At 36.7% G+C, this 27,063-nt stretch overlaps 1 protein-coding gene across 2 annotated transcripts in view; it reads left to right on the top strand.

The window, feature by feature from the left end:
• nckap1 (NCK-associated protein 1) overlaps positions 1-20,818 on the top strand; it is a 119,518-nt gene extending 98,700 nt beyond the window's left edge. For both annotated transcript variants that reach the window (XM_052021405.1, XM_052021397.1), the window contains 4 exons: positions 3,712-3,828; positions 7,525-7,634; positions 19,066-19,155; positions 19,876-20,818. In XM_052021405.1, coding sequence (XP_051877365.1) covers positions 3,712-3,828; positions 7,525-7,634; positions 19,066-19,155; positions 19,876-19,992 — 434 coding nt within the window. In that variant the 3' untranslated portion in view covers positions 19,993-20,818. The remainder of the gene's footprint in view (positions 1-3,711; positions 3,829-7,524; positions 7,635-19,065; positions 19,156-19,875) is intronic.
• The last annotated feature ends 6,245 nt before the right edge of the window (positions 20,819-27,063 follow it).

The following is a 27,063-nucleotide window of genomic DNA, read 5'->3' as shown; positions in this document are numbered from 1 at the left end:
GGATTAGATTTTGGAAAAGTGGGAGCTGGTAATTGCTGAAGGAAAGTTGGTATTGCAGTGTACAAGGCTCTACACATACTGTATGATAACCATTCTGAACAGTAAATGAAAAGAAATAGAAAGGACATTATACAACTGTGGAAAAATGAATCTGCTATTACTTCTGAATTGAAGAATTTGGTTCCATTCATGTCATCTGCATGAGCTCATAGAACTGCAGTTTACTAACTGCCTGGACTAAAGAAACTGCAGCAATATTTCTTGTAGCTGAGTGACTCATTGTGTTTGAGTTAGAGCTTTCCTGTTCGACTTTTTCCTACAAAAACTGCAGGAAGAAGACCAGGCAGCTCGATGAAAAGTACATTTTCACAGAATATATCTTCCCATTGTTCCCCCACCCCACCACCCCCACCAAGTTTCTGGATTTTTTTCATCTACATAGACTTTGCTCTCATTTTACTACAAGGTCCTTCCAGCTTATGAGCCCAATTTATGTACATCCTATATACAAACAAGAGTTTGGGAGACCAGCAGGATGAATTTGCCTACTGCTGCGGGGCTGCAGGCATCTCCTGCCATATGGGAACTGGGTTTGTGGCCACATTTCCAACTTACAAATATTTGGGTTATGAACAGATTTTGGGAACAGAACCCTGTTGTACCCTGGGGAGGACCTGTATTCAACATTAATGATCTGAATCTACTTTTTCCTCACGACAGTCGTACTTCTGTTACATAATAGCAATTTATTTATAATAAAAGAGAAGTTGGTATTTTTTTCACTCTCCAGGTCAATTTGGCTTTCATAAGTGAAGGCAGAATTTTTTTTTTTAAGTAGGCTGCATATTACTGGATTTTTAAAGCTAGATTTATTTTTAAAGATGGAGAATGTTCAGTGAGAGTTCATGTCAAGTTAGTGCTCTTCCTGTCAAAACATTTTGTTTTGATGCCACTGTAAATAGTTGAACTAGCGTCAATGGATGAATGTGATTGCCTGACAACCATGTTTGTTCAAATCCCAGTAGTATCCCTATTATGGTCTGAGACATGAAAGCTCCAGCTACCAATATAACCATGCTGAGCTAACAATGAAAATGTAATTAGGAAATGGAAGTGCAAGCAAAACCTGTATTTTATTATGAAAACTTTGGAGGGGAAAAGGAATGGTTGAGTAAAGGAATTCCAGATGGACAGAAGTGGTTGAGTCGTTCAATGATGGGTTGGGAAAATTACTAGGATGTGAAAAGTGGTGAATTTGCAGGATGCTTGAGGTGTTGGAGCTTTAGAGAGGAAGAATAAGGCCATTGAAATAAGTTTATTCATACAGATCCACATTTGCCTGTAGCAGTTACTAAAATTATTTATAGTTTGGGTTGAGGATGGTTTGGTGTCCATTTAATCACAAAATAGATTTTAAAATCTGAAACAGTTTTTGTATTTACATTTCATTTTTGGATCAACAAAATTTTGAATATTTTTAATATTAGAATCAGGAGGTGTGGGGTTAGTATAGGATAGTGACCCTGAGGTAGATCAGCTATGATAGTATAGAATGGCCTGATATGATCTTATAGAATGACTCCTGCCTCCTTTTATATTTGTGGTCTTCAAAGCTCCCCTAAGTTTTATTTTTAATCAAAACGTTAAATTTTGGACCTTTTCATCCCTTTCCCCCTACAACCTAATTATGATGGGTCCAAAAATCATGCTGTATTCAATATAATGGTTATATTGTACATGGTATGGATGAAGGCTGATTATTCATGACACTGGTGCAAGTTGGCTAATGGTGCATGGGTTGACTTATTGGAAAAGTGTTCAGCATTCATTCAATTTTCCATTTTCAGCCAGCAGTCAAAGTGTGCTATAAAGTTTGCCATATGCAAAGTATAGGGTTATGTTACGTTTAAAGTTGGCAGTGCTGTTGTTCATATATTACAACATATAATTTTCCTCCAAATCTTTTGCAAAATGTTTAGAAAGGTGATTCTCCAAGGTCAGAAATTCATCAAATCCCCCTGTAATTCCATGAGCTTCCAGGAAATTAGATGCATAGAACAATAAACTAGCAATACCTGAAGATAAGCGCCTTTAATTCACTAATTCTGTACTATTTATTACATTGAAGCAAAGCTTGTATCTAATCATATGTTTAGGTGTGTTTAGTATACTGTTGTCTTCCAGATTCGGGTTATTTCAGTTGTTAAAGCAATGGTCGTTGTTCTATGCCATTACCCATGTTTTAAAATTTCAAATCTCATCATTATGAAATTGCAACTGGTTCAATATTGTTCCAGTGCATGGAACTGCCATTCCTACCAATCTAGTTTACAGGCATATCTAATTACTTTCTGAAATAACTTTACCACCCTCTAAGACAACTGAGATTAATAAATGCAATCTTGCCAGCATTGTTGCATCCCCCACACAGGCACACAATTACTCGGTTTCCAATAGCAGAACATTATGAATAGTGGCCTTGAAGTATTATGGTACGGTTGAATGCATTGTGATTATTAACAGGTGGAAGTTTTGGTACTTATGATGGCTTAGGTTATAAGGGCACTTAAGTCTGGCATTTGTTGTTGTGAAGATTCATGACTTAAATATCATAGGCTGTCTGGCTACTTCCATAGATTCCTTAAATTCTCTTTTGCTACTCCCCCAAATTACACAACACATCCTTTTGCTTGTATCTTTATGACAATGGAATTGTGATTGTACTTCAATGAAAGCAAAACAATTGCATATGTTAAACATATTTCATAACCTAGATGTCTCAAAGTTTTACAGCCAATGACTTTTATTTGAATATAGTTACTGATGCAGTGTTGGCTATGAAGTGCTTTGGTATGTCCTGATGTTATGAAAGGCTCTATATAAATGCATATATTTTTAAATATTGCAGTACTTTTAACCTAGTCAGAGCCCTCCGCTTGCCTCCAAGAGCCAAATATTGTCCTTTTTCTGTCAGTAAGCAGCAATGGAAAATTAACTCCAAAGATAGTTGGTTCGAAAGGTGGTTTTCTTCACCATAAGTTCATTAATTGTCATAGCATACATTCACAGAGTATAAATGTCATTAAAAAAATAGCTTCTTTGCAGCAGCAGCACTGTACTTTACAAACATGACAAACGCAAGTTAACATAAACTTAATGTAAATTATACATAACTAACTGGTTTGGCAATTCAGCACCTCTGGATGCACCAAAGTGTGTTACAATCAAAATATACTTGAGGCGTAGTCAATTGTAATGTAGCTAATTAACAAAAGCAGAGCTGGATCACTCGGGAATGAAATTGGGAAGTGCTTATTTACTCATGAGGAGTGATGGCAATTTGGAACACTTACCCCAAAAAGCTGAAAATGTTAGGACAAGCGGAGCATTCAAGATTAAGATTATTGTTTGAGAGACTATTGATGAATAAGGACATAGACATGTGAATAGAATTCAAGTGCAAATTAGACCTGAAGCTTATAGCCATAAATTATCATAAAAGGAATGAAGCATTAGGAATATTATTTGACAAGTTGACGTCGTACCACTTTATAGTAATGATGTATTTTGGTACATAATGTAAAAATATTAAAGCTTTGTTAACACTTTTGAAGTAGATTTAGCAAAGTTGGACTAAAATTTAATTCTAAATGCTGGTTAAAATATTGCTAGTTGTGGTATTAATTGATACTTGCTCCCAATCCTTCACAGAGAATATTAGTCCAGAGGAAGAATATAAAATTGCCTGCCTCCTGATGGTGTTTGTTGCTGTATCTCTTCCAACTCTAGCCAGTAATGTCATGTCCCAATATAGTCCTGCTATTGAAGGTAAGTACTGGTTTTCTATAGTGAAGTGTCAAAGGCAAAATCATGAATATAACGTTTGAAGTTTCAGATGCTATCATTGTAATAAACTATTTTTGAGAGTTTTACATCAACATTTCATGCATATAACTGACATGGAAAAGATTTAATGAATTTTTATTTTGCTGGGAATAAATAGCACTTAGTAGGTTTAGATTCTTAAAATTAGGAAATTTGAATTTTTAAGTAAGGATATTGTCAACTAGCCTACACAATTTGCTGCACACTGTTGTATGCAATTAGCATAAGTGAAGGAAACTAATTTTAAAACTGAATTTTAAAGTTATAACCATATGTTTGTTCAGCATGCCCCCTTTAGTATTAGAGCATTTTTAGTTTGTACATTGTGTAATAGTCATTTGCCTTTGGGTGAGAAAGATTTCCCTTTTTGGTATTGACATATTTAATTTCAGCCTTTGGATTTAAATTTTTACCATATTTGCAGTTTAGCTCAGTATCTTTTAAGAATATGTGATTTATACTACTCTGGTTTATTAACAAAAATGTCTGCAGGTGAACTTTTGCGCAAAATGTTGGACAATTTCTATGACGAGATAGAGAAAAACTCAATGACTCGAAAGATCTGGCCTTTTGGGTCATCGTCTCATCAGGAGCAAAATGTGAACCATGTTCTTTTACAAATTTGTCCTATTTCTAATAGTTGAAATGTGTCAAAAATACCCTTGAATATAATCCAAATCTTGTTTTTTTTTCATTGTACTTGTGCATGTGACAATAAACTCGACTACTTTTCAAGTAAAATCTAGATGTGTCAAATATCGGGAAGTAAATGCAAAATGGTCAAAATCTGCTTTCTTAAATGTGAACATTCAATTTCAAGTATCAGTACAGTGGAAGAATGTAACGATAATCTTGACAGTTTCCCAGAGCTAATCAACTACCCTAAAATCAGAAAGAACTACAGGTGACCAGTGCAATAGTATTGTCTTAATGTGTGCATACCATCTGGTTTTTGGGTTATCCTAATGGTGCAATGAATTGGCGTGTCAAAGGTTACTTGATAGAGTTGGGAAATTTAGCTTCAGATGGGTATTTTTTTTGGAGTTGCTGAATGCATTTGAAATAGGAAAAACCCAAGGGAAGGTTGAGTACTGTCCATGAGGCTTCTGAATCTCTGCTGCAGCCTTCGGCAGAATCTTGCCTTTCCAGCTACCGATGTCTGGTACAGCTTTTCACATCTAATCCTGGTATGCAGTAAAGTCAGAAAATGCTGGGTTACTCAGCAGGTAAGACGGCCTCTATCAAGAGAGAAATAAATAAACATTTTAGGTCAAGGAATCCTTCGGCAAAACAAGAAAAGTGGAAAAGGAAGCATGTTTTAAGTAGTCGAGAGGGGGAGGGTGGAGATAACAAAGGAATATCTGATAGGAGAGTGACAAAGATTGACCATGTAAAACAATCACTACCAAGAGGAAAATGAATGCTTGTTAATCACAGTAATCTGCCTTGAGGAGTGTTAATAGAGGAAGATGAATAAGTAGCTTAAAATATGCTGGAATTGGGATGCTGAACACAGTGTTTGCTAGAAATGTGAAGTAAAAGTTAATGTTGGAAATGCTCAGAAAATTAATTAGCATCTGTGGAGTGAGAGGAAACTGAGTTAGTATAGCTGTATAATCTTGCATTAGAATAGCCACTTCTGACACACATTCTTCCAGTTGTAAGAACTTGATTATCAGAAATTGCTGAATTCATTGAGTCCTGAGGGCTGCATGTGCCAAGATGGAAGATGAGGAGCTTAGAGGTAGCTTTATCTTGGGATTTGGTGAAACAGTGTAGTTAGGTCAGAGTTGGAATGGAGAGTTAAAGATTGAGTGACCGGGGTCACCCTCAGCTCTGAAGGAGTTTTACAAAGCAAATCACCCAATCTGCATTTGGTTTCTCCATTGTAGAGGAGGCCAAATCTTGAGCACCAAATGCAAAACACTAAATTTGGAAGAAGCACAAGTAAGTTACTGCTTCATCTTGAAGGACTGAATATGGAGATATGGTGAAAGGGCAGTTGTTGCATTTCTGGCAGTTGTATGGGGAAAGTGCCATGAAAAAGGGAGTGATTGATGGAGGTGGAAGAGCAAATGAGGGAGCCATGGAGGGAACAGTTCGTTCAGGATGCTGAATGGAGAGAATAGGATGTATCTGGTGATGGAATCTCATTGAAGATGACAGAAATTATGGAGGATATCCCTCGAATGTGTAAGCTGGTGGGTGGAGAAGAGGTCAAAGGGAACCCTGTCCTTGCTTTGGCTGGGAAGAGATGGGATAAGACCAAAAGTGCAGAAAAAGATGAGGTTGAGAGTCCTGTCAATAATAGTAGAGGGCAAGTCACCGTTAACAAAAAAGACACTTCTCAGAAGCACTGATGTGGAAAGTCCCACCTTCGGAATAGATGGGATAGATGGAGAAACTGGTAGAATGGAATGGAATCCTTGCAGGAAGTAGGGTATGGACAAGGTGTAGACAGGATAGCTGTGGGAATATGCAAGCTTATTGTAAATATTAGGCGCTAACCTATGCTCCTGGATGGAGTTAGAGTTCAGACAAGGGAAGAGTCAAATATGGACCATGTGAAAGTGAGGGCCGGTTGGAAATCAGCAAAGGTAATGAAATTTTTGCATAGAAAGCAGCACTAGTACAATCATCCCTCCACCTTGCAACATTAATCATGCTTGTCTGATTCTTCCAGCTTTGATGAAGGATCATTAACCTGAAGCATTGACTGTTTTTCTGTTCACAGATGCTGCCTGACTTGCTGAGTATCCCCAGCATTTTGTCAGTCAAAATTGAGTTTATTGTCATACGCATAAATACATGTATGCACAGGTGAAATGAAAAATTTATCTGCAGCAGCAATGCAAGCGCACAGCATTAGAGACACAACATTCACAAAAACACAAATTAAAGTATTACTGATTTTATGCATTTAGTTTTTTTGCTTTTTACTATTGTATTTTTCAAAATTTTAATTTGTGTTTTTTGGAAAAATGTTAATTTTAGTTTCAATGTGCAAGAATTTGTGATTCTTGCATTGACTATGGATAAGCTTTTTTATTTTAAACAACAATTTGATCCAGATGAGTGATACTGTATGTTATGTTGCTGATGATGGAAATCTTAGCTGGGTCACTGTTGGATGACTCCTACCATTATTAGAATTATTTAACAAATTGGTCAGTTTGTCAAAAGAGTCTTATGAACTTGGAACAGCTGACCAATGCAGAAAACTATTAAATGTTTATTCAACAAAAGGTGGAAATTGCAGACAGGGAGACATTTAGAAGCACTTGAGAATCCTACTGTTTCAGATTGATTCTGCTATATTCCGGTTTTCCATTTATTCCCCACACATTTGAAACTTACCAACTGCGACTTTATTCTTGTACCTCTGATCTGAATCAGAAAATGATAGAGGATTTCTCTCTCCACTGATGCTGCCTCAGCTGAGTATTTCCAGATTTTTTTTTTAGTTTTTATTTCAGTAATCCAGGTTCTGCAGTTTTTGTTTTTCAAACCTCTGTCCCTTGTTGTATGATGTCGGAAGTATCCATATGCATAAAAATGGGGTGTTTATGCTGCACTTATAAGGGAGACTGTTACTTCATGTTGTCTATGATTTCAAAGTACCTATGTTTAACTGTACAGGGCATTGTAACAACATTCATTGTTTGGCCAAAGCTATAAATCAAATCGCTGCTGCCTTGTTCACCATTCATAAAGGAAGCATTGAAGATCGACTTAAAGAATTCCTTGCTGTAAGTAGAGTTCCTGTTTGTTTTTAAATCTGAATGAATGTTTAAAGTCAATAGTACATCTTACCACAAAGTTGGAAAGAATAAGGCTGTAGGCTGGATTAATCAATGTACAGTGGAAACTTCATATTCAATTTATTATAGTAAAACTCTGATAATTTGGCATACTTGAGAAATGGGTGCTGGGTTGGCAAATTTTCTGAACTAATGGATATTCCTCCTATTTGGTCCTATACACCAAAATACCTTTGCTTTTTTTAAAAATGTTACACAGTAGTGTAATAAATTATCCAGTGAACCCATTCTGTTGAAAGAGAGTGCAGGGAAACGGGAGCCCAGTTAGTGAAAGAGCATGGGAAACGGGACCCCAATGACCAGATGCCAGACCATGGAGTAATGAAAGTTTTTACTTTCCAATCAGTGGGGTAGTGGATTATCAGAGTTTTACTCTATGACCATTTTCTTTTTTTTTCCTGCTTATCAGCCTTTCCACCCAAAAAATTTAAGTTCCATCTTTATCTGTATTGACCTTCATTCCCTTACCCAGAGAATTACCCTTTTGGTACAAGACTGAAATGTTAGGGAGGGTCTCATAGTTATTGTTCAGTTCATTATGGAACAAGAAGATTGCCTCCATTATTGCACCAGTTTTGCCTTCAAATGCTAAAAATTAGAATGTTGTTTAGCATCAACATTAATTATTTGAGAGTATTATTTGAAACGGTCATGTAATGATTTTACAGAGACATGCTGCACAACTAGAGTGCAAAATTAAACTAATATTTAAGTACAATACTGAGCACTACATTATTGGAGGTGCTGCATTTTAGGTATGATAAACTGAGATCCTATTTCTGTTCAGTCATATGCAAAACTAAATGGTACCTTAATATAAAGGTATCCTGCAAGCAGTTTTCCTCAACCAACTGCCAACATACTAATTGGTCAATCTCAACATTTCCTGTTTGTGAAACCTTGCTGTTTGTAATAATGACAGCAATGCACTTGGAAAATGTAAAAAGCACTTTTCAACCAACACAACTGAGTCCCAAATGATCTGAATAGCACATATGGTGGCCAGAATGTTCAGTACCTTAGTACAGTCTACTTAACATCTTGAGCTCAAGATAGTGCTGGCTGTTCAACCTTTACAATCTAATTAAAAGATGAACTGTTGCCCTGAGCCTGTATAGTAAGTTTGAATATTTTGTATATTAGATTCTGATGTATAAATTGATATCGTATTAATTTTTAATTAGTTGATAGACAATGGAAATGTGTCAGATCTCAACTGGAGTTTATTCATGGTTTAGAAATGAATCTTTTTTGGGAAATTGGTTCCTATTTTTCATTGTCAAACAAAAAATCAATGTAAGTTAGACCATCAGCTTCAATTAAATTCTCTTGCTGTGCTTACTTTGAAAGTTCATGCTTTATTTTTAATGTTTTTATTCTAATTTTATAACTGAATTCTTGAGAAAATGGTACAAATCTTGTGATGGATTAGTGACCATCTTCTACAGCTAAATAACTTGGTTAAGAATGGGAACATGGAAATTACCTTATGATGAAAATGTTAGAAATGGGACACAGTGGGGGGGGAAAGCAAGATAAAGAACATGATCAGACAATAGGGAAAAGCAAGATAAAGAACATTATTCATTAGTAGGATCTTTTGCTACTGGAATATTAATTTTTTTCTTCTATAACTGGTGGAATCAAGTCATTATAAGCACACGACCACATTGCCAAGAAATGTTATGCTTGAATAAGGATTATGCTTGGATCAGGATTTCCATAAACTGCAGATAAAAATAGCCAATTTGCAAATATTTGAAAACTGTTAGTGCAGCCAATTTAACCATTCATTAAAAAACCACAAAGTAATGTTTTAAGGTTAATGTACAGTGAATTCATTCAGTAATTCAGTCTAAACAACACTTTTTAACGTAAATGATTAGATTCTAAATTGTGCTACTGTCTCTTGGTGAAATTTAGCAGTTCTTTGACTAGATGTAGTGTGGTATTAAAAAAGCTGGTTAATAGCAGCATTTTATGCTTGGATCAAGATTTATTTGTAAATGTTATGGTTGGATCAGATTGTATGTAATGGGAGCGACTGCGAAGTAGTTTGGTATTTTGGAATTCTATACTTGGATCAGGTATATGTTTACCTAAAGTCAATGTATCCCTCTATTCTCCTTTCTATTTTCTGTTTGCCATATTATTTTTCTTGTTTCTTCTCTCACTGGATGGTGATAAATTTAAATCCAGCTATCTTGATTCATGAAGGATATTAAAATTAAAATAAAAATTGTTAGAGGATAAATGGAGCAAAAATAATTTTTTCTGGTGTTTCTTCACTGATCCAACACCAATTGTCTAACCGCAAAACCCAGGAGAAAATGCAGAAGAATTCCCACACTATCCAAATAACTAAATGTAGCCTCAATGTGCCAATAGAATTGCTATCTTGTTTTCCTTGTTCAAATGAGGAATGTATTCTGAATTTTGAACAACACTTATGCATTTGTGAAGTAATGCTATGATTTAATCTTCTGCTTTATAAAAACAGCATTTTGCCCTATAAGTCCTGCAGGGAAATGTTGGACTGTCCTGTGAGGTATATTGTTCTCCCACTCTCTTCATGAATGCATGGGACCAAAATAAGGAATGAGATTATTAATTTATAAATATTATTTAATTCTCTCAGTTAATCAGCCATAAAAGTTAATATTTTCATTGGTTGTAATTCACTTCAGGATATATTGATGGGATGGGCAGTTACCAAATAAATAAACCTTCCATTTCTTGAGCTGTTCACAAGACCTGAAATAACAGATGGACCATTTTATCTTAAGAATAATTTTGAAATATTAGGATTTTGCTTGTTCAGGGCTACTTTATCGAGTATCATCTGAATTCCCATTAGTACTAATCCCAAATTGCTAACAATTAAGGTTATTTCTTCTTTCCCCAGTTAGAATTCATGCCTTCCTGTTTTGTATCCTACTGAATTGAAGTGCTAATTCATCATTTTTGAGTCTTTCCTTAATTACGAAAAAAATTAGCCCCTCTGGTATGTTTTCAAGCTGTACCTGAATAAGGTTGTATTTGTGACATTTCTTAAATGATTCCTGCTATTGAACCTGATTGTTGCTTTTTAGCAATAAACTATATATGGAAGTAATGCATCTCTGCTATGCCACCTTCCCCATCTCTCCTTCACAAATCCCATTAACCTATCAGAACCTTAAGAGAAACACACATTGTGCTGCTTTTTGTTTTACTGCTCATTTCTTGATGAGGCTTTGTTTCAAAGTTTCAAGTTGCCTGCAGCTTCCAAATCCACACCACTACTTTATGATTTCAGAACTTCTACCTAATAGTTCTTTATATTTCATGAGAAGAGCTGTGCAAGCAGTCAAATGAAAACCTAATTATGGAAGTTTCACAATTAGCATTCTGATTGTTTTAAAACAATGTTTTAAAATGGTTAAGTATCTAGGTGACTAGAAAGTTTGTGCTGCTTCATCCAGAATTGACTCTCTGCAATCATTAAATCCATTCTAGTTGAGCAGAGTGAAATTTAATACTCTTAGCAGTAAATTACTTTGCTTTTAAGTCATTATTTTACTGCCATTTGTGGGTAAAAGTATTAACCACCATCTTTTCAATTCCTAATATTAGAATGCTATTTATTTAACTTTAATAGATGAGTGCCAAAAGATCAGGTGCAGTACACTAATCTAATTGGATCCATGAGATTTAACAGATGTTGCATGCTCCAAATAGGTACAGCTGATCCTAGATGTAGATTTTTATGTGCACTGTTAGACCTGCTATCTATAACAGAAACTAAACAGATCTGTGTGTGTGATGCTGATTAATACAATAGCAACATTCAACGTGAAATCAATTTGGAAAATATCAATAGTATAGTAATAATTTTAATACTTATAAATCTTTTGGTGTTGTACAAATATACTGATGTTGGTTGTTTACATTAGCATAAAGTAATTTGACTGCATTCAAGCTTCACTTTAATTTCAAGTTCAAATTTTTACTTTCAATTTATCACTGAAGTAAATATTGGCAGGGGGTGCAAATAGTCTAGAATAATGTAGCAGTGACAAATAAATACACTTGAAAGGTAATGCTTTATATAATTTTACATATTCTATGAGCCTCCAAGTGATTTGTTTTTAGAAACATTAGGAGATATAAAGCAAAAATAACTGGCAAATATTTTTTGTTCATCACAAGAGTTGACTATTGCTGGTAACCAGCATTTATTGCTCATCTAAAAATGTTCTTGAGATGGTAACTGTCACAATCCATGTGAAGATGCTGTTAAGCAGTGAGTTTCAGGATTTTTGCCCATACAGACTCTGTTCTGTCTGTACAGAGCTCTCCTGTGACCACGTGGGTTCCACCAGATGCTTTGGTTACGTCCCACTTCCAAAACATGTGCTGGTAGCTTAAATTGCTGCTGTAAATTATGCCTTAGTATAAATGGCAAAAGAAGCAAAAGGGAGTTGATTAGCCATGTGAAATGAAGTTGTTGTTGCAGGGCAACAGGGGGAATGGGGTAGATGGGATTGCTCTATGATGAGGCAACTTGCACATGACAGGCCAAATGGCTGATTTCCCAAGTTTAAGTAAGCAAGTAAACAAGAAACTGAAGTGTGTGGGATTAAGGAGATGGTGGTTAAATGAAAACTGAATTGGCTAAGGGAAAGACTAAATTGCAGCAGTTGTTTTCCAGAAGGGAAGTGTGTAGTAGTGCCAGACCCGTCTCTCCCCAAGGAGTAGTGAGTATTGAGGAGGACAGTAACAGACCTCAGGACAACAGATTCTAATAAAATGGGCAGAAGCATGACAGACGTTTTACAAAAGTATGAAGTGATCACTTTTGGGAGGGAGAATAGAGAGGCAACAGAAACAAAATGGTGCAATTTTAAACAGTTGCAGACAGAGCTGGGGAATGTACAACTCTGAAAGTGGCAGAACAAAGTGGAAATTTGATAAAGGCATTGGTCCTGAATTGAAGCTAAAGTACAAAGGCAAGAATATTTTGCTGATACTTATTAAGCACTGGTTAGACCTCAAAAGGAGTATGGTGTTCAGTTCTGGGCACCACACCTCAGTACACCTGCCAGAGGCAGGGGGACTGCACAACAGATTTACCTCAATGATACAAAGGATGGGAGACTTCATGTGTGGGAGAAACAGGAGTTTAATGAAAACATGATAGGTTTTTGAAAAGATGACCAAATTTTGAGTAAAATAAATGAGCAAACTAATACCAGTGTCAAAGGCAGTGGTGATATAAGAGAGGGGAAATAATTGCACAACGAGTGATGTGGAAAGCAATGCCTTGAAATGGTGGAAGCAAGTTCAATAACTCCCAAAAGGTAATTGGTTAAACATTTGAAAGGTAGGAATTTGCAAAGCTCTAGGGAAAGAGCAGAGGAGTGGGACATGTTGGCTCTTGGGGGCTGGCACAGACACAATAGGCCAGATAGCTAGTTTATATGCTGTATTGAATGATTGTAGTTTTTGGCTTATAAATTGGCATTCTGAAGTTAATGATATAAGGAGAACTTTAAGTAAGAAGTCAAGAATACAACTTGAAACTTTTTCTGGAATATAAGGTCACGATTATTGGGAAGGAAGTAGACTAGGTGATTTTAATCGATAGAGAAATTGAGAAAGGAAGGACTGATAGGGTGAACACAATTGAAATGTTAGGAACACGTCTACTTTTGAAATTGGATCACTTTGTTTTATTCGAAGTTTGTAAGTTGGTCATTTGAAGAAATGTAGATTTTTTTCTGATTGTTTCAGTTTAACAAAGAATTATTATAAAATTAATGGAGAATAGATGCAGAGAAAGTTGCAGGAATTACATTTCTGAAACTTAACTGTTTTAAAAAGGCTTTTAGGAGGGTAATGAATACTATTGTTGGAGTATATATTTCAAAGAGTGGTGCAGAAGTAAAAGTCAATTTAATGAATTTGCAGTCCTGAAGCAAACTTTCAGGCTGTAGGATTGCACATCAGGAATTCATGCACAATGTGCATGCAGCAGGATTTTCCGCCCATTAAAGTTAATGGGCAGTGTTGTGACTGTGGTGACCTCGGCCCAATCTCTGATATGAGCTCCAGGCATGCAAAGCCCTGTGCTGGGAATTCAAATTTGTAAAATTGCCCTGAAATATTTGAAAGAAAAAATCTTACTACCCAGGCATCCAAGAATTCCTTGGAGGTGCTTGCAATTTAAAGGATAAAATGTTTCCAATTGCTATTTTCAAACGTTATTCTTAACTGCTTTTACTTAAGTACCAGAAAGTGGAAGAGAGATCTGTTCCTCATTTGCAACACAACCACGCCAATTAGCCCTCAAGCCTGTTTACCATTCAATTCTATCATGGCTGGACAGTGCAGCTTCTGCTTCCTTGTCTTTGCTACTTATCACTTGATACCTCCTATAAATCTATCAAACTCTGTCGTAAATTCAATTGACTTAGTCATTTAGAGGATAAGTTACAAATTTCCATTACACTTTGTATTTCTGGTTTTTACTCTTGCATGGCCTGGTCCTATTTTTAAAGTCCATATCACTTCCTCGCTACTTCCAGCTTCCTTGAAATAAAAGTCTGTATTCTTGTGCTTTTTTGTGACATGCATCTTCTTATCGAAATTACCTTGTTCATCCACTCTTCCAATCCTCTCAGTATTAAGAAAATATTATGAATACCTTGTCTCTAATCCAAAATGCACCTTTTCCATTTAAATGCTCTGGTTTTGGCCATTCACTTATTCTGCCATGTCCCTTTCTAACTGCCTCCTTGCATCCACCTAACTTGCTATACCTCCTAAATAGGTTCATTGGAAAATTGGCTGGTGGAATAATGTTTTATTTCTAAGCAATTGCTGAGGCTCCAGACCAGATCTCCAGGGAGCAGCAATTTGCCCATCCTGCCATTCTGAGAATGTTCCCTACTGTCTCCTGCCTCCCATCCAACTGCTGATCCATGTCATTTTTGCTAATAATCCCTTATCAAATGTATTCTGGCTGTTTATATAGGCAGCCTCCCTGCATGCTTCCTGCTCCACCATGCCAGTAACCAAACAAAAAAAGGTAGCCAACACTTAAATAGACAAACAGAAGTTAATGGCATTAAACTAGGCAGTTTGGCACATTGTATCTGTGCTGATCCAAAAAGAACTATGCAGCCTCATCCCACTTTCTAGTTCTATCCATAGCCTAAGAGGATATGACATTTTAGAAGCTTATATAAGTGCTTTTTAATTGAAATGAGGATTTCTGCCTCCACCATTTTTTCAGGACATGGAGTTTCAAATCATTACTGCTGTCTGGTTGAAATTTACTTTCTTCTACTTTCAATAGTTTTTTTTAATCTATGACTCCTGGTTATTGGCTCTGCTCATGGAATTAGATCTATCTAGATTCCTCAGTTTTATACACCTTTAATTGTATCTCCCTCAGCCGTCTATATTTCAGGGAATGTGACCCCAGTTTATCCAGTCTTTCTGTTTACTAAAATTTTCCAGTCCACATAGATGTCTATGTTAATTTCCTGTGCTCACTCTGGCTAACACAAGTGTATACGTGCTATAATGTGGTGACCAGAACTATGCAGTAATATAGCTGTGACCCAACTAGTGTTAATGTAGTTCCAGAAAACTGCTGTTACGTTTTTTTTGCCAGTCAGGTTTCCCATATGCTGTCTCAGTCACCTGATCTATCTGCCTTTATCACCCTCAGGGATCTGTGAATACGTTCCCGTTCCCTACGGTTCTCTGCACGCTGCCATTTATTTTGTGTTCATTTGCTGTGATTGCCCTCCCTAAATACATCACCTCATACTTATCCAGATTGAATTCCATTTACCACCAACCATTGAAACCTGATTGTAGTATTTAATTTTCATCCTTGGTATCAATTATGTCCCATATTTGTATCATCTGCAAACATAATCATAATTCCTAAATTTAAGTCTAAATCATTGATATATACCTCAAAAGTGGAAGGGATGTAGCATTGAACTCTCAAAGTACTATAAATAATAATTCAGTCATTTAAAAAAAATCAAACTTTACCGTTTGCTCCTGTCACTGAGCAAAATTTGACTTTGCTTTTCTGACTACTCTGCCACTGGGACTTTGTCAAAAGCCTTGATAAAATCCATTTAGAAACAATTTAATGTATTATCCTCAAATCATCCCTCTAACTGCAAAAAAATAATCAGTAAAGTTCGATGTGACTTTCCTTTAGCAAATCATACTGCCCTTGGTTAATGCATGCCATTTTAAACGAAGACTGAAACTGTCCCTCAGAATTTTCTCCAATAATTCACTAACTGTAGACATGATATTGACTGGACTATAATTACTTGTCCTATCCATGTCTTCCTTTTTGAGCAATGCCACCTTTTAGCAATTGTCTGATAGCACACCTTTAGCCAGAGAAGATTAGAAAATGGTGGTCAACACTACCACCCACGCCTCCCCTCCACTATTTCCTGCCTTGCTTCTCTTAACAACTTGGAGTTCATGGTATATTTCATGCTGGACCGGCAATTGATATACTTTCAAGATGCTCAACTCTATTTTCTCTCATTTCATATTCTATTGAAATATTTCACACACAGTCTTAACTGCAAAATGAATTGTTTGCCTGTTAAATGAAGACAGATGCAAAGTGTTTACTTTAGAACCATACTCACATTATCTCTGCACATCTTGGTCTCTAAGAGGCCATATTTCCTTAAGATTAAGAGCCAGATAAATAATTAGAAAACATTTTTGCAGCTTCCCTAATTTTACTTAATAATTTTATCTCATCTAGTATCTTCCAATTCTCCTTTTTAAAATCATTCCTGTCGTTTCTGTACTCCCAATGTTGCTGCTGCTATCATGGTTCCAGTATGAGAATAAGCTTCCTTTTTTAAAATACTTTATCCTATTCTTAATATCCAAGAAGTAGATCTGGATGGGAGCCCTACCACCTTCCTTAAAAATATATTTGTTCTGAACTCTCGTCTCCTCTTTGATTGCCTCTCGGTTCTGATGCTCTGTTTTCAAGGGGCTATTTCCAGTCCCTTTTTGGTGGCAGTGAAATTTTTCATCTTTTCTCCTCGGGTCAACCCTTATAAACTCATTTGTTTATACTTCCAGTATCATGTCCTTGTAGTTACAATTGTTTTTTTAAAAATATAATTGTATCTGCCATTGTTTTTTTTCTCTTTAATTCCCAATTGATTCAGAAGCCACATATCCAATTCCTGTCCTCATTAAACATTGCAATAAAAGTTTGTATCTTCAGTCCATTTGCATATCTGTTCATCTCATCTCCATATTCCTCAATTCCTTGTGTTAAAGTATATATGATTAAATGCTGCCAAATTTTTGTTTTTATTTGCCCCTGTTTCTTCTGCCTTCCAAACTTCCTAACTCTGTCATATTTTCCTGCTTTGTGCCTTTTCCTTTCCAAGTCAATGTGGAGGTTCCATTTCTGCTGGATAAACTAAAGATCTCTCCTGCAACAAGCAGCAGCCAAGAAGATTTTATTTTTATTCATTTTCAGGAGCTGGATGTTCCTGGCAAAGCAATTATTTATTGCCCATTTCTAATTGCCCTTGAGTTGGTGTGGTGAGTTGCCTCTTTGAACCAGTGTCTTTTTGGTGAAAATATTCCCGCAGTATTGTTGGGAGAGGGAGTTCCAGGATTTAGGGCTAGTAATGTATTTTCTAAATCAGTCTAGTGTGTGACTTGAATGGGAACCTGTCGATGGTAGTGTTCCTATGCAGTCCTTGGTAGAGCACACAAGTTTGGGAGGTACTGTCAAGAGTAGTCTGGACAAGTAACTGCAGTGCATTTTGTAGATGTACACAGTGGTCACTGTGCTCCAAAGATGGTTGATAAGGTGCCAGTCAAGTCAACTGTTTTGCCCTGCATGGAATTGTAAATCATGATGCTTGTTGGTGCTACACTCATCCAGGTCAGGGGAGAATATTCCATTGCAGTTCTGACTTGTGGAAGGACTTTGGGTTGACTCTAGTGACTTTAGGGAGTCATTCACTGCAGAATAGCCAGCCTTTGACCTGCTCTCCTAGCCAAATTATTTATGTGGTTGGTCCAATTGTGCTTCTGTTCAATGGTGATAACAGTGGAAAGACTGCTGTGAGGGAGTTCCTGAGGGCATTTTCCTTGGCCCAATCTTCAGTTTTTTCAGGGCAACTTGATAACGCACTGTCAAATAGTGTCTCGCCTCTAGAACCGAGATCCTCGTCCATCTTTGGACCAAGACTGATGTGATCTGGAACTGAGAAGTCCTGGTGAAACATGGAGAGCATTGGTGAGTTAGTGCTGTTTGCCAGGACTACTGATGACTGTTTCCATGACTTTGATCATTGAGGTAGACGTGGGTGGTATTTGGATAAATTGATTGGTTCTACTTTGTGTGAACAGGATATAGCTGTGCAATTTTCCACTTTGGGTAGATGCCAGTGTTGTAACTGTCCTGGAACAGCTTGGCTAGAGGTCCTGGTGGTTTAGGAGCAATCTTCAATGCTACAGCTGGAATGTTGTCTGGTCCCATGGACTTTGCTGTAACTGGTGCTCTCAGTTGCTACTTGGCATCATGTGGAATGAATCAAATTGGCAAAGCCTGACTTCTTGGAAGTCCTGGCTCAATCAAGGTTGCATCTCCCTCAAAATGAGTCCCAGAAATCTACCTTAAATTCTTAGATCATCTTACACTTGCACAAATATTCAATAATGGTGACAGATTCCAGCAATTTCCACAAAATAGACATTAGGCTATGAGACCTTTAGCGACCTTGTTTCTTCTCTCCATTTTTTCCCTAAATAATGGTGCATCTTTCACAATTTTCAAACTGATACGTACAGTACATGACTCTGGAGAGGTTTGGCAAGTTATTACCAGTGTATCTGCCTTTTTCACATCTACGGTTTAGTTTAGTTCCTTGAAGCTAGAAACTCTTCTCCTGGAGGTTTTATCTTAAATCTAATGTTTATTTCCATTGCTGCCTTTTTAATTTGTATTATATCTATTTGTTACTCCACTGGAAACCAATTTAGAGTGTTTATGTAGTTTTTGTGTAGTTTTGGCAACTCTGGCAAATTTTTTTGCTGTTTGCAATTCTCACATTTTTATTGCATTTTAGTAGCTCTCCTCATCTCGTGTAACTTCAGTACTTGGTATAAAGGAAACTACTGCATCATTATCAGATGATGCACAACTAACTTCAACCCTTTCATTTTTCACCTTTTGACTTGCTGTCTGAACTATCTTCAATTTGTAGATATTGTATTTCTTAACAAAAAGTGCTATAGCTAGTCATTGACATCACTAATAATATACTCAACAATGTTTCTATAGCTTGCATCTTCAAGTTTGTTAAAAATTGGACAAGAGACTGACAAGACCACTACCAGAAACAGAGAATCTGTTTACCTTCTGCTGGACATGGTGAGTATTAACTTACATTATTTACAGCTAGATTATATGCAGCCATGTCATAGAAATTTACAGTCATTAATAAGAGGAAAACATTTTGCCCTTCCACCTGTGCCAACCAAGTAGTTAAATTTATCTTTGCTATAAACTTCTTTTACCTAAACTTATTTGCCAGAGTCTTGTGCAGCCTTGCCTCTTTAGAGGTAAGTTGGCATCAGCTGCACAACTCTGCAGTGGTCTATTGCTCATTGCCAAATAGCAGCCTTGTATATCTTTCTTGATTGTAATCATATTTCTACTACTACAATGACTTAATCTTGATTTTTTTTAACCTACAGTCTTTTTCCTGGTTATGCAGTCACAGTAGTAAACAATTAGAACAGTGTTACAAAATCTATTTAGATTTGGGCAAACTCTGATAACCAGGGTAATTGCTTGCACTTAGCAGTCATGTTTTATGTTATGAGCTCATTTGCAAACATCCAGCTTGTCATGCTTTGAAAAATGACCCACAGTATTTGTTTTAAGTTTGCACTTACAGACCCCCTTTTCTTTAAAGGATTGTTTAGAGTGTTATTTATGATGCTCTGGCTGAGCTGCTAGCAGTAGTTTTGTTGAGACTTTTGTGGTTTGTTTGAACCATGACATAAGCATGGCAGTGTGGCCTACTTTGGTGATTGAAATGCCACCAGATTTAATCATTGGGTAACGTGTGGCTGAAATTTTCTGCAGATTGTTCAAGAGTCTCCTTTTCTGACAATGGATCTGCTGGAATCTTGTTTTCCCTATGTCCTCCTGCGAAATGCATACCATGCTGTCTACAAGCAAAGTGTTACATCTTCTGCCTAAGTTGGAATTTGGTGAAGACAAGATTCAAGTTAACTTCATATTCTGCAGTACAGGTTTACAGACTAATAACTGTAGAATTGTTTCACTTTAGTCTAAAAAGCAGTTAAGAAACTATCATTTTTCATAGACACATTGTAGACCAGTGGTTTTTACGTTGATATTGATATGCTTGATTGATTTACTGCATAGTGGCAAAACTGGTTTCACTTAAATAGCAGCTACATTTGTTATAATTACACTACAATGTTGGTTGAGTTTTAAAATCATTTGTGCAAGGAAACAGCTGTTTTAATAGCATCTTAAAGCTGTTGAAATGCAGAGGAAAATTTATATAATCACTACTTGGAGATAATCTAGCTTCCTTCTGTGTAAATTATTTCAGGTAAGGCAGGAAAAGATTTGTACCTATCATTCTTCATTGACAGTAAATGGAATAAATGGTTTATTAGTTGCATATATTTGGATTTATTACAATAGTTCTATTTCCTTTAATTTTAAACACTATTACTCTGAAATACACTGTAATATCTACAAATTCTTTAGGAATGCCGAAATCTCCAAAAACAATTCTAGCAATCCACTGCATATTACTCAGAACAAATGTGATGTTTGTACAAAGCATAGTATAATTTTTTTTATAAAACTAACTAACTTCAGTGGAGAGCTTGTTGAATTTCACACTATCATTGTACCCTGTTGTACGCTATGACTGTGTATGAATATTTATCTCATAAGATGGCAGCCCTTAAGCTCTTTTATATGTTTTACATTTTTCAAGTTTGTGTATCTTCCATAATGAATAATAAAACACCAGGTTACTTCACATTCACAACAGAGGATGCCTTTTATTAATTCTAACTTGCTATTTAATATTTACATTCAGTAAAACTCCAATAATCTGCTATCCAGCTGTTTAGAAATCATGTAGTTCACAATCTGGCTCCCTGTTTCCCATAATCCTTTTTAACTCACTGGGGCTCAGTTTCCTGTGCTTTTTTTTTAAATTCACCTGGTTCATTAGAAAATTTATTATACTGATGTGTTTTGTTTTAAAAGAAGGAAATTGTCTGAGTTGCAGTATTAATGGGAATAACGTCCACTAGCCCAGAAAAGTCAGCTGGTCCAGCACCAAAGTCCTAAGAGTGCTGAATTATTGGAGTTTTACTGTAGTTGTGCCTATAATATTTGAGATCTTTAGTTTCCTCAGCTTTCTGAATGAGAACAAAGCCATCCTTTAGTCCAGATTTAAATGAGAGTCATAACCCTGAAATACTCCTTCCATTTGAATAACATGATTTGAGTATCTCTTTTTTTGCTACTCATTTATCCTTAATTTAACCTGAATGGATTCGGGAGTAGTCGTAGCCAAGAATTGCAACTTTGTGTGCATTCCCTACTCAATACATAAACCATGCATCCGATACATAAGCCCTGCATAAACAGCATAACCTCACAAAACACCCACTTGCCTATCCTGTCAGGCACCTTGGCTTCATTAGCTACTTCACAACTTGGAGTAGAAGCAAGTCATTCTTGATGCTGAGAGACTGCCTAAGATGACAGAAACTGGAACAAGTTTTTTCCCCAACCTGCTTGCCAATTGCTTTTCTTAAAGCCAGTACACATTTTAAAACGTTGTGTAAACATTTAATTTGCATTAAATAATCCCTCATGCAAAAATGGTGATCCGCTGAAAATAGGGGTATCATAAATGTGCTGTTTTGCTCTTTGTCTTTTATAAATTGTGAAAAAAAAACTAAATCAGGTACAATAGTCTGCTATGTGGTAATTTTTTCAAACAATAGCAAATCTAAAGTACACCTATCAGAATGTTGTTTTTTCTCAAGTCCTGCAAATGGGCACAATTATTAGAAAGGTGCCAATGACAAGCAACTAACTTGCAGCTCATGGAAATTCAATTACATTTATTTTTCTTACTCTAGTTAGGCTTACTGGAGGTGACTTACACCCAGAAGGTTAACTCACACAAAGAGAAACTTGTGCTTATGGATTCGGGAACAAATGTGCAACACTGGTATGATTTGGTACTCTCATGACCAGGAGCAAAGTTGCAAAAGCAAAAAAAACAACTGGAGGAACTCAATAGGTCAGGCAGTATCTGTGGAGGCAGAGGGATGGTCGGCATTTTGAGTCGAGACACTGGATCAGTCAAGAGTTAAATGCAAGTTATGATCCTGAAATACTCATCACATTATTCAAATGCAAGGAGAACTGATGCAGGACCTTGACTCAATGTCAACCACCCCCCTACAGATGCTGCCTGACCTGCTGAATTCCTCCAGCAATTTTTTTTTGCTCCAGATTACAACGTCTGCAGTCTCTTGTGTCTCCATAAAGTTGCAAAAGTTTGTTTTCTACTCTTTAGAGCCCCCCACCTATTTAGTTGTACAAATTAATAGGAATAGTTTAGGTTAAGTGATTTTGGGGTTTTTTGCACTGTTTCCAAGTATAGTCTGTAAATTAATGTGCTAATTTGCTTTCTTACTGTCACTTTAGAGCTGATCTTAAAATAATGCAGTGTTCAACTGAATTGACAAATTAAGAAGGTACAATAGCATTCTATCCCCGTGGTTACTAAATAATCATGTGGATTCTGGTCATTGTGTGTGTGTGTGTGTGTGTGTGTATATTTATGTATGTAAAAATGAGGACATTAAGCTAATGCATACAGGACAATTAGGGTACACACTAGAATTTTTTTTAGCTGCACTGTTTTCATTATTAAAAGTGACATATCCAACATTACCTACATCAAAAACAAATATTAACAGTTGTGGTAGTATCAACATTACCAGAAAGTATTAGGTATAAATAACATAGTTATGAGCAAGTCGTTAAACATTCTTCCAAAGCTTTTTCTATTTGCCTCAAGTTTTTTTAAAGCTGTGCTTGGAAAGGATAAACAGAAGTTGTATCTATGATCAGAGCATAATTGTGCAATGATAAAAAGCAGAAGACTAACACTACTGTTTTAATGTTTCTAGTTTAATAAAACTGTTCCCAGTTAGCCTCAAGCAACTTCAAGATACAAGTACTGAGCAGTGCAAATTACTGCAGGAAGCAAGAAGTAAAATACGACATATTCAAAGAAGTAGTTGCTCATTTGCTGTGTTTGAGTATGTGCCAAGGTATGCAGACTATCAAGTCAGGAAGATATAACTGAAGCTTGGTACTATTTTCCCCTATTTTTTGTACTATTTACTAATTAGAAGTACTAATCTAACAACATGTAGTCAGGTATGAATGTCCCCAAAAGGTATAAAACCAAGGGAGTGATCAGAACAATTGTCCTATGAAGTAAACTTCTCTTCAGCAATACCACAAAACAGTGGTCATTTATACACCATGCCTAATTTTGCTCTGCATTGACTCTTATCTTCCTTCGAGCTACCATTTCAGTTGTCTGGTGTGGTTTTCTGTATGGGAATGCATTACTATTTAACCCTCATAATTGACATCAATATGCAAGTCCATCTTTTACCATAATTTAGAATGAGATATTAAACAAGTTTCTTGCTATTCCTCTCTGACATTATAAGATATCTTTATTAGTCACATGTACATTGAAACACACAGTGAAATGTATCTTTTTGCGTAGAGCATTCTGGGGGGGCAGCCCGCAAGTGTCGCCACGCTTCCGGTGCCAACACAGCATGCCCACAACTTCCTAACCTGTACGTCTTTGGAATGTGGGAGGAAACCAGAGCACCCAGAGGAAACCCACGCAGACAATGGGGAGAACGTACAAACTCCTTATAGACAGCGGCAGTAATTGAACCCAGGTCGCTGCCGCTGTAAAGCGTAATGCTAACCGCTACACTACTGTGCCTGCCCAAGGCAGTTACTCAAGTCAGAAAGGTATCACCCTAAATTCTTGGCCAACTATTATCCCTAAACTAATTCTACCAAAAATGTATCGTAGCCATTTGCTTTCTTACTACTTGTCAAAACTGTCTCTGCACAAATGGGCTATTACATTGACACTGTGCCCACATTTCAGAAGTACTTTATTGGCTGTGAAATACCTTTATGGCCTGAGGATATGTATAGTGCAATATAAATGCAAGTTCTTTCTGGTAATTTCCCTTATTTCCAGCTGGGTTATTTAAAAGGGAAATGGTCTGGCACAAAACAGTTGAAGCAAACATTAGTCCACCCAGCACACTGGCTTAGAAATGAGGGTTATGTGCACAGCAAAGCAACACTCAGTTACAGATGCATAACAAGCTAATTCTTTGGATAGATAACATCGTTGGTAAGTACACAAACAAGTGCAGAAAATTTATAAAACACTAAAGCAAGAATACATATTGATGTTGGCAGCTCAGCTCATATCTGATGGGGTCTATTCATGGATACAATAGAGATTTTTTTTAATCAAAGCATTAACAAAATAGTGGCTTCTTCAAGACTTTGCCTAGGAAAATAAGTAACTCTGGTTCTCACTGGCCTGATATTTGCCCTAATGGTCCAAGATTTTCCATCAAGCTGTTTCCTCTTTTTAACCCAGAATATTCATCACGTAAAGGTTATGCAATGATAGATGAAGAGATCTAAAATGACTTCAAGATTGTAATAAAAGACATCTGTAAGGAGATTTCCTCTTTAACATACCAATTAAGCAGTTTCCACTGAGGATTTACTAAATTATGGATATTTGCAACTATATCATGCTTCTGTGTTGTTCTTGAAGGAAATATGGAAAGCTGGGTTACACCCAAATGATTTTGTAATTACTACTCATTGTTAAAAATGTAATGGATATTGAACAATGCCACTTGCTCCAAAAATGGAGGGCAAAATTTCTCCCCATCTTCATCAATCTTCCCATGTATGTAGCAACCAATATTACACAAACACTGGCTACTTTTGTCATCCACTTGCAAGATGGTGTAAACTGACAGAAGGCAGGAAAAAAAAATTAGGTTGGATAACAGTTACCCTCGTCCACATTACTTTCAGCAGAAAAGCTGAACATTTTTCTTGTGGTCTTCCACTGCAGTTGTTGATGACAGGTAACAGCACCTTCAGAAGTTAGTCTTGATAAAATACACTGCCATGATACTGCTCTGCCAACATCTCCAATCTACTCAATGTACCAACACAAGAAAAGCAATATGCTACCTGGTCTGGGGAATTATTTTCTAGATTTGATTAGATAAAATATGCAAATTAGCAGAAAATATGTAAGTGATATAATTCACTTTAAGTTGCCCAATGCTTTATTTCACTATTTGTCAGGTTTTGGCTATGAATCAAATTTTAGCTTATTTGCATTTGACAAATTGTACAAGTGCAGCTAGGAATGTACAATAAATGCTGATCACATCATTTGAACAGTATGCAGAAGACATTGCTGGGTCTGCTGTCACAAATCATCACTGAAGGATTTTCATCACTGAAGGATATTTAAAACTAAAACATTGCCATTAATAAACAATCTAATAGTTTCTTGGTTATCATTACTGATATTAATTTATTTAGATCCTTGAATGTAAGTTCCGATTGTGGAGAGATTCAAACAAGGGGCTGGACACAAGCGTAGCAAATAGAAGCAGGAGTAGGCCAATCAGCCTCTTGAGCCTGCTGTCATTTAACACCAACGCTGATCTGATTGAAACCTCAGCTCTGATCCTGAATGCCCACAGCAACCTTTCAATCAACCCCCCCCCCATATTATGTAGATAGATTATATGGTAAGTCATATAAATATTAAAATACAATTTTCCCACTGCCCTTTGAAAAGTGAGTTCCACAAACTCGATCTTGTTTAAGATGGATAGTAAACATTTTACTATACATCTTAAATGGACAATCCCTCATCCATGTCTTGATTATCCCAAGTGGAAACATCCTCGTCACGTCTTAAAACTATTGAAACACAAAAGATCCTAAATTAAGTCACCTCTTGCTCTTCTAAACTCCAGTGGATACAAGTCTGTGCTGTCTAACCTACCCTCATAAAAGAAACTATCCATTCCAGATACTCTAGATATCTTTGCTGAACAGTTTCCAAAGAATTTAGATCCTTAAATCGAGAGACCAGTACTGTTCACAATACTCCAAGTGTGGTCTTACCAATGCCCTATAAAAATGAAGTATGAACTCTCTGCCTTTGGATTGAAATTCAATTAACAACATTCCATTACCTTGCTAATTGCAAACAATACCTGCATACACGCCTTTTGCAAATCATGCACTAATACACCCAGTTTGCTCGACATCTCCAAGCTATTGCAATCTCTCTCCCCCTTAAATAGCACATTTTTTTTTCCTTTCAAAATGGACAATTTCATGTTTTCCCACTTATGTTCGAGTTGTCAGCTCTTTCCCCACTCAAATCTATATTTCATCATGTCCTTTTCACAACTTGCTTTTCTACCTATCTTTGTCTCATCATCAAACTTAGGAAGCTTTCCTCTGATGCCTTCATCCAAGTCACGTAGGTGAATTGTAAAACAAGCGAGACCCCAACAGATAGCCCTGTGGAACATCAGCATCAGGTTTATTATCACTGACACGTCATGAAATATGTTGTTCAATCATTACAATAACTTGCCAACTAAAAAGTAACCCATTTATGGCTACACTCTTGTTTCCTGTTAGCCAAACATTCTATCCATGCGATGTTACCTTGCTGATCCTGGCTTGCAGTCACTGGCTGAACAAATTTTTTGTGGGTGCACGGCTCCCAATACGTTACTGGTGTCACTGCTGCAGGATGAAGTGGGCTGCTAGCAATGACTAGCTGCAGGTGGTGGGGACTGTGACCCTCATTAAAGTCCCTGAACTCAGTGGTGAGTCCAAGTGCAGAGCAAAGTAAAGTGCGCATGGATCTGGCTTGCAAATGTGCTCCAAATTCTGTTCCAAGAGTGCATTGGTGCAGAAACATTGCCACATGCTCTGCAGCCAGCTAGAGCTTCCCTGTGGACCTACAGCCCTCATGCATGTCTAGTTCTGCCCTTAATCTCTCCCACTTGGTACAGTGATAGTGCCACATAAAAAAAGGTGTCTTTTGTGTGGAGACGAGACTTGGTTTCTCTGAGGATT

This window comes from Pristis pectinata, chromosome 1 (assembly GCF_009764475.1).
Source record: "Pristis pectinata isolate sPriPec2 chromosome 1, sPriPec2.1.pri, whole genome shotgun sequence".
Lineage (NCBI taxonomy): Eukaryota > Metazoa > Chordata > Chondrichthyes > Rhinopristiformes > Pristidae > Pristis > Pristis pectinata.
Note: the sequence above shows the minus strand (reverse complement) of the source record. Positions and strands in the feature narration are given on the sequence as shown.